Source organism: Marmota flaviventris, chromosome 15, assembly GCF_047511675.1.
Source record: "Marmota flaviventris isolate mMarFla1 chromosome 15, mMarFla1.hap1, whole genome shotgun sequence".
Lineage (NCBI taxonomy): Eukaryota > Metazoa > Chordata > Mammalia > Rodentia > Sciuridae > Marmota > Marmota flaviventris.
The window spans coordinates 76,636,271-76,649,535 of NC_092512.1; the positions used below are offsets into that span (position 1 = coordinate 76,636,271).

At 35.9% G+C, this 13,265-nt stretch overlaps 1 protein-coding gene across 5 annotated transcripts in view; it reads left to right on the plus strand.

Annotated features, from left to right (window-relative positions):
* Positions 1 to 10,613, plus strand: part of Lypla1 (lysophospholipase 1) — a 36,277-nt gene extending 25,664 nt beyond the window's left edge. For all 5 annotated transcript variants that reach the window (XM_071602363.1, XM_027932878.2, XM_071602364.1 and 2 more), the window contains 4 exons: positions 1,693 to 1,766; positions 3,733 to 3,834; positions 5,143 to 5,319; positions 8,709 to 10,613. In XM_071602363.1, coding sequence (XP_071458464.1) covers positions 1,693 to 1,766; positions 3,733 to 3,834; positions 5,143 to 5,319; positions 8,709 to 8,762 — 407 coding nt within the window. In that variant the 3' untranslated portion in view covers positions 8,763 to 10,613. The remainder of the gene's footprint in view (positions 1 to 1,692; positions 1,767 to 3,732; positions 3,835 to 5,142; positions 5,320 to 8,708) is intronic.
* Positions 10,614 to 13,265: the final 2,652 nt, after the last annotated feature.

Here is a 13,265-nt window from a genome sequence, read left to right on the forward strand (position 1 = left end):
GTACCCTTGCTTTTTTATACTAATTCTAACTAAAGAACTAATTTTATGTAAATCAAAAATAACTTTTAATTTGGACATTTTTTGGTATTTTAATAAAAGCAGAGTTGTCGGGAGCTGCCCTGCATGCAGACGCCTTTAAGTCCTGATGCACTGGGGTTCTGAACAATTATTGCCTCAATCTGACATGGTAGTGCCAGGTTGCACTAATTTGGGAGTCACCCCAGTTCAGATAACAAGGCGTGGCTCTAGGAGTAGGCGTCACCCACTGGGGTTGAGTTACACTTATCTATTCCTTTGTAATCCTATCCCTTTGCCCTTGTTGGGATAGAATGTTCCATGGAACCTCCCCTTGTGTGTCCGCTATATAAGAATAAAGAATTCCAGTGGCTCGCTCTCTTTCCATGGATCCTTAAGGTCGGAGATTTTGAAAAGATACCTCTGTATATTTGCCTGCTTTCTTTGTTGTTTTCTTAAGTTATTGGAATAGTCAGATTTTGTGAACCCAGCATTAGGTCGCCAGCTAAGATAGATGGCAATACAAAAGTTTTTTGTTTTTGATAAAAAAGGAAATATAAAATCAGAGATTCTGATTTTTTAAAAACATGAAAGAATGTATGTATGTAAAACATCAGGCAGATTTGTAAAATGTCAAGTTATCCATGAAACACAAGATTAATAATAAGGAAAAAGAAAATTCCAGGAGTTGTTAAATACTTATATTTGTATGGTGCATGTCAAGGTATGTTGTAGAAACAAAAGTACTTATTTGAAATTCTTCCCTCATCAATTATTTACTGACTATAGGAAAATTTTACTGATACTTTTAAGAATTAGAATGAACAGTTTTAAATACTGTAAATCACAAAACATGTAATCCTATATGCTATTTAACTCAGGTGTCACAGTGGCACACACCTGTAATCCCAGAAACTCAGGAGGCCAAGTCAGGAAGATCCCAAGTTTCAGGCCAGCCTAGGCAATTTGGTGAGACTCTGTCTCAAAATACAATAATGATATTTGTTTTAAAAAAAGTACTGAGAATGTAGCTCAGTGGTAGAATGCTTGCCTAGCATGTGTGAGGTCATGGGCTTACTCCTCAACTCTGGGAGAAAAAAAAAAAAAACTATATGCTATTTTAAAATGATGACTTTTAGGTATAAATGCCTTATAGTTTTTTAATAGAAATATAAAATGTATATGAGCAGAATTAACCATGAATTAAAACGTATGCATACACCCTACCCCCTGTTGAATCCTGGGCCTCATGCATGCTAGGCAAGTGCTCTGCCACTGAGCAGTACCCCAGCCCTTATTTTATTTTGAGACATGGTCTCACTAAGTTGTTCAGGTTGGCCTTCAACTTGGAGTCCTTCTGCCTCAGCCCCCTGAGTGGCTGGGATTATAAGAGTGCACCACCATACTGGGCAAGAATATCCACCTCTCAATGAAGAAAGAGTATTACAAAGTGACAAGAAATTGTTGAAATTTTAAGTTATACAGCACCTGCAAAATCTGAGAAGTTTCGTAATGAAAAGACATTCTGATTTTGTGTTTTAACTGAGTGCTTCAGGTTTTTCACTCATTTTCACCTTGAATATACTTAGTGCTTTTCTACTATTTTTTTTTCCTATTTTATATTGCATCTCTGGGCTTAACTTTGAAAGCATTTGTGATTAACTTTCTTGTTTTTAGTAAAAGCTTTGATAGATCAAGAAGTGAAGAATGGCATTCCATCTAACAGAATTATTTTGGGAGGATTTTCTCAGGTAAGTTAAAGTTTGAGTGGTATGTCAGTACCATCAGTATATTTATCTAGAAATCTGAGATTTCAGTCATTTTCTATGGAAGAATTATAGAATCTTGATGGATGTTAATGCTGAATTAAGTTTGGATTAAAACTAGTTAATTTTCACTTTAGATACATTTTTGCTTTCCTAGTTTTCTGTGTCCTTAGCAATAACCTTTGTCTTTTAGATTGTCTTCAGAATCAATTTATTAAGGAAACTGATTGAAACCTGAAATGTATTTTCTTAAAATAACAATAACAACACTGTGGTTAGGTTTTTAAGTTAACGCTATGTACCCTTTTAATTAATTAGAACTCTGATAATACAGGCATAAGTCCCTTGTTCTAGGTGACTTGGACTAGAAACAATAGGTAGATGATGAGAGAAAAATAATGTCTTTCCCTTTTTTGTTATATAAAAATAGGTTTTAAATATAAATGTGTAAAGTTTATTTTGGTATCTTTCTTCCTGTCTTTACTTTTTCTCCGCCTTGTACTTTTTTAACAGCCACGGTTCCCTTGTGTTGGCCTCATGTCTTTACTTCAGCTTTTCACCTGTTTCCATATCACCTGTCCTAGAATGCTCTAGCTTCTAATCTACAAATCTTCTAAATCAGCAACTGAGTGTTCCCTTACTTAGGCTAATGCCAGAATTCTAGAATTATTGAGAGAATAGAATTCAGTATAAACATAAGATTGTTGATACAATACAGTAAAAAGGAGTTACTGATAAGGTGTTTGTTGAAATAATGTGCATAATACACATCTTGACAGAAACATAAGACACAAAAATTAATGCTTGATTCAAAATATGAAGTGTACCTGGGAGTCTTGTCTATTTGAGATTTATTGATAACAGCCTACAGAAAACAATCCCTAATACCTATGTGTGGAATGATGGAACATCATGAGTTTAAGCAAGAAGGATTAAGTTAAGAGTCTGTAGTAGGGCTGGGGATGTGGCTCAAGCGGTAGCGCGCTTGCCTGGCATGCGTGCGGCCCGGGTTCGATTCTCAGCACCACATACAAACAAAGATGTTGTGTCTGCCAAAAACTAAAAAATAAATATTACAAAAAATTTCTCTCTCTCTCTCTCTCTCTCTCTCTCTCTCTCTCTCTCTCTCTATCTATGTATCTATCTATCTTTAAAAAAAAAGAAAAAAAAAAAGAGTCTGTAGTATCATAACAGGGAGACCATGCCTAAAAATAAAGTATGGACTCAGGAAGTAGCGGGAACCTGGAAAGCCATCAGGACTTTTCTCTCCATCTTCAGCTTTCTTTGTCAGCTCACTTGCCTCATTTGCTTCTCCATCATTTGTTGGCCATCTTAGCTCTTGCAGCTTGTAATTTTTCAGCTCTTGAGCTTACAAGTTACAGTTCCAGCCACACAAAGAGACTGCCTACAGTCACTGAATCCCAGTTCCACAGTTCCTGGGAAAACAACCATCAGTGTCTGGGATGTCCCTAGCAGTGGCATATGGGCACAATCAGGGTGATAGGCATCTAGATGGCTGCAGGATTATAGTTCCCAGGACATGGGATGTTTTGAACCGGGTGGGCAGATACTCTAAAGATGTCTGCTACACTGTCCTTGTTATCTTGATTCCCACTTTTAGAAAATAGTACTAATTTAAGACAAGATTGGATTTTAGACCTGAGACTTCTCATAAGAGAAAATGATAACTAAGTTCAGAATATTCCTAAGGCATGCTGTAAATAGTTTACTATACTATTTATTGTCTGTGTCTTGACTGGGTAGTTGGTATGTTCTCTTTGGTGTAGAGAGCTGTGTGCATTAAGGGTATGTATTCCCACTGTTTGTCTGATTTGATTTGACATTGGCCACTCAGTTGATATCTTCATGGACATCATTAATTACAAGAAATTTCCTACTTTGTGTTAGCAGAGTGTGGATTTTCCATTGACTTTCCCTGCTTGCTTTCCAGGGAGGAGCCTTGTCTTTGTACACTGCTCTCACCACACAGCAGAAACTGGCAGGTGTCACTGCACTCAGTTGTTGGCTTCCACTCCGGGCTTCATTCCCACAGGTAGCCTGGTTTAGATTTCTGAGCTAAGAGGTAGCAGATAATGTTGAGGAGGTCATCCTTTTTATTTAAATCAAGAAACTTTATTTATTTATTTTAGCAGTTTTCGTTTTATAGCAAAATTGAACAGAAAGTAAACTTCCCATTGTGGAAATCCCACACCACAGTGGGACCTTCCTTAAAATCAATAGACCTAAGTGAGACATCATTACTACATGGTTTATATCAGTCATCCTTTTTAAATTTTATTTTATTTATTTTATCTTACTGTATTTTTTTTTTTTTTATATTACCAGGGACTGACCCCAGTGGTGCTTAACTACTGAACCATGTTCCCAGCTCTTTTTTATTTTTTATTTTGAGACAGGGTCTCACTAAGTTGCCTAGGGCTTCGCTGAGTTGTTGGGGCTGCCTCGGCCTCCCAGTGACTGGGATTACAGATGTGTCACCATGCTTGGCTCAGTCATCCTTTTTAAAAAAGAATTTCCTTGGGCCTTTGTAAAGTGTTACTAGGCTTTACCTACACACTCTTTATTGTCTTTATTGTGGATTGCATAGAATGGAATAAGAAATAAGCCTTAGGTCATAAATCTTTTATTTGATTTATATTTTATATTTTAAGGGGTATATGGAAATTAGGGCTATTTTTTTAATACACAGAACTATTTTTTAGTATCAGGGTTTGATAGCAGAATTTTACTATAGAATATAATTTCTAAATATTCAACAGTGAAGCAATATATAAGACACATGGGAAATGTAGACATTATTTTCAAATTCTTTTTTTTAGGGGGGGGGTTGGTGCTGGGGGTCAAACACAAGTCCTTGTGCATAGCAAGCACACGACCACTGAGTTATTTTCCCAGCCCCAAATTTATTTTTAAATCTAGGGTTTTGTCTTATTATTATTTTATAACTCTTTGGTTTCTTGCACTTACTAGGTATTGTTTATTAACTGCTTATTAAAATCAATTAAATAAAACTGAAAAAGAACATGATTAATCTAATGTATCCTAATAGATATTAATTACTTCTCATATCAAGACACTGAAAATATAGAAATGAATTAAGATGTAATAGATTTCAAGAAATGGGTTCATTGGGAAGATGTGTTATAAAACAAGGCAATCATTCTATAGAATTTTAAATAAAGAGACCTGGAGAAGAGAGGAAGGAATTTTATTTCTTTGGCCAAATATCACCTGAAATAATAAGTAATAACATATTTGTTATTACTCTGTGTACAGTTTTAAGTATCTGGCATAATGCTTTATACATGTGACTAACTGGTACTTTTATTCTGTTTTGCAGAGTCCCATCAGCGGCCCTAATAGAGAGCTATCTATTCTTCAGTGCCATGGAGATTGTGATCCTTTAGTTCCGCTAATGTTTGGTTCTCTTACTGTTGAAAAACTAAAGACTTTGGTAAATCCAGCAAATGTAACCTTCAAAATCTATGAAGGCATGATGCACTGTTCATGTCAACAGGTAGGTATCTGGAAACAGTGATCAGAGTCATAGTTGCAACTTCTTTATGTGATATTTTTAAGATCAATAACATTTGACACTTGGGGACTTAAAAGAGTTAATGAGTTCAGTTTAAATCTTAGGTTAGTCTTCAAACGTTTATTCACTAAAATTCCACAAATCCCTCATTGTCCATCACACATAGAAATCATACAAAAAGCAAAAGTGAATAATAAATATTCCCTTTTAATTATTAAAATTTAAGGTTAATTAATTAACACTTAATAGGAGAAAGATGTTTATCCAAGTATCTAACAGGAAACAGAACATGATATGTGCTCTAGTAGCAGTTTTTGAAAACTACCCTGCAGTCATCCAGGTGTGGTGGCACATACTATGCTACTGTGGAGGCCAAAGCAGGAGGATTGCAAGATTGAGACCAGTCTCAGCAATTTAGCAAGACCCTGACTCAAAATAAACAATAAAAAGGGCTGGTATAAGCACCCCTTGGTTCAATCCCCAGTACCACAAAAAATTTAAATAAATTAAAAAATAAAAAAGTGGACTGGGGATGTGGCTCAAGCGGTAGCGCGCTCGCCTGGCATGCTGTGTCTGCCGAAAATTTAAAAAATAAAATATTAAGAAATTCTCTCTCTCTCTCTCTCTCTAAAAAAAAAACATTATTATAAAAAAGAAATAAAAAAGTATCCTGGGGGCTCGGGATGTGGCTCAAGTGGTAGTGCGCTCGTCTGGCGTGCGTGAGGCACTGGGTTTGATCCTCGGCACCACATAAAAAAAATAAAATAAAGATATTATTTCCATCTAAAACTAAAAAAAGAAAATTTAAAAATAATAAAAATAAAAAAAGTACCTGTAACTAAGTGTGGGTGGTATACACCTGTAATCCCAGCTACTGAAGGCTAAGGGAGGAATAAGGAAAGTTCAAGGCCAACCTGGGCAATTTAGGAGATTATCTTAAAATAAAAAGGGCTAGGGATATATTTTAGTGGGTTTAATCCCTAGAACCACAAAAAAAAAAAAAAAAAAAATAGTGCCCTGAAAAACTGAGACAGGTGAGATTAATTTTATTTTAGGAAGTGCTGGTATCATAATAAAAGAGCTGGATTTTGAGGAATGAGCAGAATACAGATAGGAAATATGCAGGTAAGGTCTATAGGGCAATAAGAAAAAAATGTCCATTTTGGCCAAAGTTTTATGAAAAGCTAGATGTTGTAGGACAGAAGAGACAGGGAGCGGCTTGTTCTCTAGACAGCAGGAAACCATCAGTGTTGATCAAAGTGAGAGATGTGATGTAATCTACATGCCAGAGCAGGTGAGAAGAACTCCTGTAGAATTTAGAAGTTAATTCTATATGTAGGAAAGTAGGAGGTTTCAAAGAGGTCCCAGATTGTTTAGCTCAGATGCCAAAGATGCCATCATAAAGTAGGTACAAGGAGCAATTTTAGAGTAACAGGCAGGAGATAATACTGAGTTTTGTGACCATTTTGAGATGTACCCCTACTGTATCAAAATAGGGTGTTAGAAATACTTGTCTGTAGCTCAAGCCTATAAATGGAGACTTGGAATAATTACCAGTATTGTGGATCAGTGAAGAATAGTGTACTCAGAACCTCATCATCAAAAAAGCTGAGAGAGAGAACTTTGGGGGATACATTTGAATTCAGGCTAAAGAAAAGAGGAGTAGGTGTTTGAAAGTATGGGGGAAGAGAATTTCTACAGGAAAGAGCAGTATCACGTATGTCAGAGGATTAAAGAGAGAGAGGCCAGGAAGGAACTGTCCAGTGTTAAGCCATCTCTGACCTTGGTTGTTTGGGAAGGAAAAGCCAAACTACAGTGGACCATGTGACGTAGATGGGGAGACAAGAAAGTAGAGAGTGGAATACAGACCTTTTTTAAAAAAAAAAAAGTTTTGGTGAAGAGTAGGAAGTCTCATTTTTAGATGGGAGAAAGACCTGTGGTGAAGGGAGGATGCAATGGAAAAAAGATAATTGAGAGGAGGAAGTCTGGAGGATCATATAGTAGAATTAAGACTATAGATGAGTTGTACTACCGTAGGAGAAAATACTTGAAATCAAAATATAAGAGAATAGGTGAATGTAAACAGATGTCAGGGTAGAAAAGAGATTATTTATTTGAGAGCTTACATTAGATGCTTTTTCAGTAAAGTAGGAGATGTGATCATTTGATAAGAATGAAAGCGGGGGTGTGGTTCAGCGGTAGAGCGCTCGCCTTGCACGCACATGTGAGGCCCTGGGTTCCATCCTTAGCACCACATAAAAATAAAGAAAAAAGATTGATGGCTAAGCAGTGAAATAGTCCATGCAACACTGTTTTATAGCCATTCAGCCTGGTTAATTCACTTGCTTTAGAGATAAGTCATATTACTACCCACTTTTTCTTATCCAGAAAGACAAGGGACTTGATATCCTATGAAATATTGAGTGCACTGAGAGGGGAGAGGGAGGTGCTGGCATCCTAAGTACCCAGGAGGGACTGAGGGTTTAGAGCATCACAGGTACCCTGCTTTTTTGTGTGTGTGTGTGTGGTACCAGAGTTGAACTCAGGACCATTTGCACGCTTCTTTTCTGAGTGACTAAATTATAAAGTTGAAGGTTCTCTGTATCAATGATTTGTGGAACAGTGAGGCCAAGGCCTTCAAGTGTAAAAGGCAGGAAGTGGGTTTGAGGGAGATGGGAAAACTGTGAGCCACACTCAACACAGGAGGCTTCCAGGAGGAAGTTTGTTCTTATATTCAGATCCTTCCAGGCCTATCTTAGGTATGTTCTTTCTTTCTGATGGTTAGTTGTATGTAATTCCTTATTAAAGGCACAAAATAGTTTATGCTATAGATTTAGCATTTCATTCTAATGAGGGAATGGTAAAAGTGAGACTTGATTGTCAGTTACTATGCACTTACCAAGTCTTCTTGGTATATGTACTGTAACTTCTAAGCTTCTACATTCCCCAGTGCTTTATTTTATTTAAATATCAGAAAATGTAAACCATTTTCATGGAAACTAGATAATAATCAGAAGCTATCATTTCAGTATATGATGATCATCATAGGGTATGTTATGAAATTTCTATTAAAGCCTCATTTTTCTTTTAATTTTTTTTTTTTTTAGTTTTTGATGGACCTTTATTTTATTTACTTAATTTTATTTGTGACACTGAGAATTGAACCCAGTGCCTTACACATGCCAGGCAAGTGCTCCACAACTAAGCCACAAACCTAGCCCTCATTTTTCTTTCATGTCTCTTTATTATAGAAATAAAAATGAGACTTCAGCTTACCTATGTTCCTACTTGGATTTCATTAATGACATTTTAGTGAGGATTTAATTTCTGACTTACGTTGCTGCTGACTAATTTAACTTTATCTCAAACAGGAAATGATGGATGTCAAGCAATTCATTGATAAACTCCTACCTCCGGTTGATTGACATCACTAAGAGGCCTTGTGTAGACGTACACCAGCATCATTGCAGTAGAGTCTAAACCTTTTCCCATGCTCAACTTTAAAACTTTTAATGTTTGCAGTGTTGAAATGTTTTGCAGATACACACCAATGATACAGACAAAATAATGGCTCCTCCGTGGGAAACCTAGGATCTTTTAAGTTTCTATACATGTATTTGTATACGATGATCCAGACTACATTAGTATTAAAATAGGTGAAGCACCTAGCTTCTTTTTCTTAAATGTAATTGAGCAAAATAAAATACTACAACCAAATTTTTTATCATATCATTTGAAAATTACTAGTATGCTTGACAAAAATTTGTTTCAGTATAAACAAGCAATCAAGATATAAACAATTTATGCATGCTGTGACTTGGTCTATGGATTTATTCCAAAATTGCTTAGTCACCATGCAGTATCTGTATTTTTTAATATATATATATTCGTATATACATAATGATGGTAATACATACAATTAGATGGTGTTACATTATTCCTGATAATAGGGATAATGCTTATAAGTGTCAACAGAGAATAGTGTTGCTCTTTTCAATTAATTGCCCTTTTATTTGGGGGACCAGGCTGTTCTTTTCCTTGATATTATTTCTATTTAATATTCTTTTCTCTCGAGAAAAATAAAAGTCCTTTCTTTCTTGATTGTCCTTCAGTAGCAGACCAGTTATTGCTTCCTTGCCATAGACATCTGAATCACTGACATAGGATATTTAAGATCAATGTATGCTTTAAAAGAAATTGAACATTATTTAAACTCCCTGTACTACATATTTCAAAAACTATACCTTAGTCCAAATTTAGACCTGTTTAGTTATTAGAATATTCAATCAATAAGAACAATTCTGTCTGTAGTTTTATTTTTTCTGTAAACAACTGAAAGACTAATTAATTAGGTCATATTTTGGCATTTTCTGAAATATTTGAGATTGATCTTAAAAACTGGTTTCTAAAATGATTGGGTCTTATAGCATACGGTTTAGATTTACTTTTTTTCTCTCTCTCTATATATATATGTTTGAAACCAACTACTACAGAAAATGAGCTGTCCATTAGAAAAAGTTGCTTTATTTTTGTCTGCCAGTGTACTTATTTGAAATTTTCAGTTGAGTCAAATGATTTTTAAAATTATGCCTGTAATCCCAGCAACTCTGGAGGCTGAGGCAGGAGGATCACAATTTCAAGGCCAGCCTCACCAACTTAGAGAGACCCTAAGCAATTTAGCAAGACCCGGTCTTCAAAATAAAAAATAAAAAGGGATGAGGATAAAGCTCAGTGGTAAAGTACCCCTGGGTTAAATTTTCAATATCAAAAAAGCAATTCTTTGTTTAATATGCATTAGATTTTCCAGATTACTTATAAAAATTATTTGAAAACAAATTTATGGGTAATAAAAATTAATCAGACCCCCCCCTATATATATGATGTAGTACCCTCACAATTTAGTATATTGCAAAAATGTATGCTTAATATTTCTGAACTGTTAATTTTTTTTTCTGTACTCCAACTGACCAAAACAATGTTAAGAATGCATCTTTATAAATGGGTGCTAATTGATAATGGAAATAATTTCGTAATGGACAATATAGGATGTTAATAATGAAGCCATATGTTTATGTCTGGATTTGAAAATTTTAAACAATCATTTACTAAGTCATTTTTATTTTAACTTGAAGAACAAAAACTTTAATTTCAGTTATACAAATCAGTAAGATCTTATTTATGGCAAGAAATATTCCGTTGAAATGTTGTGCTGTAACATGGGAAAATGTCGGTGTTTTTCACAGTTTCTATAAATGTGAAATAAAATTTAATTCTGACTTTTCTGTGACTTTTTTTTTTTTTTTTTTTAGTAGTAGTTTAACATTTGGGCTTATCTTGAAATAGGTGTCTGAAATGCAAAAGAGGAAGATAACAATGTAATTACAAGAAAAAGCATTGGGAAACAAACTCTGATGTTGGTGTTACTGACTTGGAATGGAACCAGGCCTGAGAAATAATCTGATGTTATTTAATTTAATCTAAAAGAAAAACAAACACCCACATTTGGCTTTCAGACTTCCTAACTTGTTTAAAAAGTTCTATTTGGTGTTTTCCTTTTGTCTTTTCCTTTAATGCAGTATTCACTGGAACTTTTAAATTAGGATCACAAATCAGTTATCCAAATATTCCTATCATCCAAATAGATCTTGTCAGCTGGGTATGGTGGTGCTTGATTATAATACCAGCCACTTGGGAGGCTAAGGCAGGAGGGTCAAAGTTCATGTCAGTCAGCCTCAGCAACTGAGCAAGATCCTATATCAAAAAAAAGAGTTGGGGATATAGCTCAGTGGCAGAGCACTCCTAGATTCAATCCCTAGCACTTCCCTACCCCTGCCCTGCCAAACAGTTTTTCTCTTTCTAGTTCACCATTGGCATCTAACTTTTCCCAGTACTGGAATTCTTTCTGTTCTAAATAATCTCTTAGTTTCTGCTTTTGAATACTTAAAAGTGACCAGTGTACCTTTTGTTTAGTCTGTTAAAATTTTACATAGTTCTAATTATAAGAGAGTTCTATAACAAAAATATGTGTGCAACTTCGGTTCTTATGGATTTATCCTCTACAGCACCTTATTTCGTGTGTGTGTGGATGGAACCCAGAGCCTCACACATGCTAGGCAAGTACTCTACCACTGAGCTGTACCCTAGCCCTCATGGGATAATGATTATTTCATCAACTTTTTTTTTTAATTTTTATTTTTTTTAATTTTTTATTGTTGGTTGTTCAAAACATTACATAGTTCTTGATATATCATATTTCACACTTTGATTCAAGTGAGTTATGAACTCCCATTTTTACCCCGTATACAGATTGCAGAATCACATCAGTTACACATCCATTGATTTACATATTGCCATACTAGTGTCTGTTGTATTCTGCTGCCTTTCCTATCCTCTACTGTCCCCCCTCCCCTTCCCTCCCCTCCCCTCTTCTCTCTCTACCCCCTCTACTGTCATTCATTTCTCCCCCTTGTATTATTTTCCCCTTTCCCCTCACTTCCTCTTGTATGTAATTTTGTATAACCCTGAGGGTCTCCTTCCATTTCCATGCAATTTCCCTTCTCTCTCCCTTTCCCTCCCACCTCTCATCCCAGTTTAATGTTAATCTTCTTCTCATGCTCTTCGCCCCTACTCTGTTCTTAGTTACTCTCCTTATATCAAAGAAGACATTTGGCATTTGTTTTTTAGGGATTGGCTAGCTTCACTTAGCATAATCTGCTCTAATGCCATCCATTTCCCTACAAATTCTATGATTTTGTCATTTTTTAATGCAGAGTAATACTCCATTGTGTATAAATGCCACATTTTTTTTTAATCCATTCGTCTATTGAAGGGCATCTAGGTTGGTTCCACAGTCTTGCTATTGTGAATTGTGCTGCTATGAACATCGATGTAGCAGTGTCCCTGTAGCATGCTCTTTTTAGGTCTTTAGGGAATAGACCAAGAAGGGGAATAGCTGGGTCAAATGGTGGTTCCATTCCCAGCTTTCCAAGAAATCTCCATACTGCTTTCCAAATTGGCTGCACCAATTTGCAGTCCCACCAGCAATGTACAAGTGTACCCTTTTCCCCACATCCTCGCCAGCACTTGTTGTTGTTTGACTTCATAATGGCTGCCAATCTTACTGGAGTGAGATGGTATCTTAAGGTGGTTTTGATTTGCATTTCTCTGACTGCTAGAGATGGTGAGCATTTTTTCATGTACTTGTTGATTGATTGTATGTCCTCCTCTGAGAAGTGTCTGTTCAGGTCCTTGGCCCATTTGTTGATTGGGTTATTTGTTATCTTATTGTCTAATTTTTTGAGTTCTTTGTATACTCTGGATATTAGGGCTCTATCTGAAGTGTGAGGAGTAAAGATTTGTTCCCAGGATGTAGGCTCCCTATTTTACCTCTCTTATTGTTTCTTTTGCTGAGAAAAAACTTTTTAGTTTGAGTAAGTCCCATTTGTTGATTCTAGTTATTAACTTTTGTGCTATGGGTGTCCTATTGAGGAATTTGGAGCCCGACCCCACCGACTGTAGATCGTAGCCAACTTTTTCTTCTATCAGACGGCGCGTCTCTGATTTGATATCAAGCTCCTTGATCCATTTTGAATTCACTTTTGTGCATGGCGAGAGAAAGGGATTCAGTTTCATTTTGTTGCATATGGATTTCCAGTTTTCCCAGCACCATTTGTTGAAGATGCTATCCTTCCTCCATTGCATGCTTTTAGCCCCTTTATCAAATATAAGATAGTTGTAGTTTTGTGGATTGGTTTCTGTGTCCTCTATTCTGTACCATTGGTCCACCCGCCTGTTTTGGTACCAGTACCATGCTGTTTTTGTTACTATTGCTCTGTAGTATAGTTTGAAGTCTGGTATCGCTATACCGCCTGATTCACACTTCCTACTTAGCATTGTTTTTGCTATTCTGGGTCTTTTATTTTTCCATA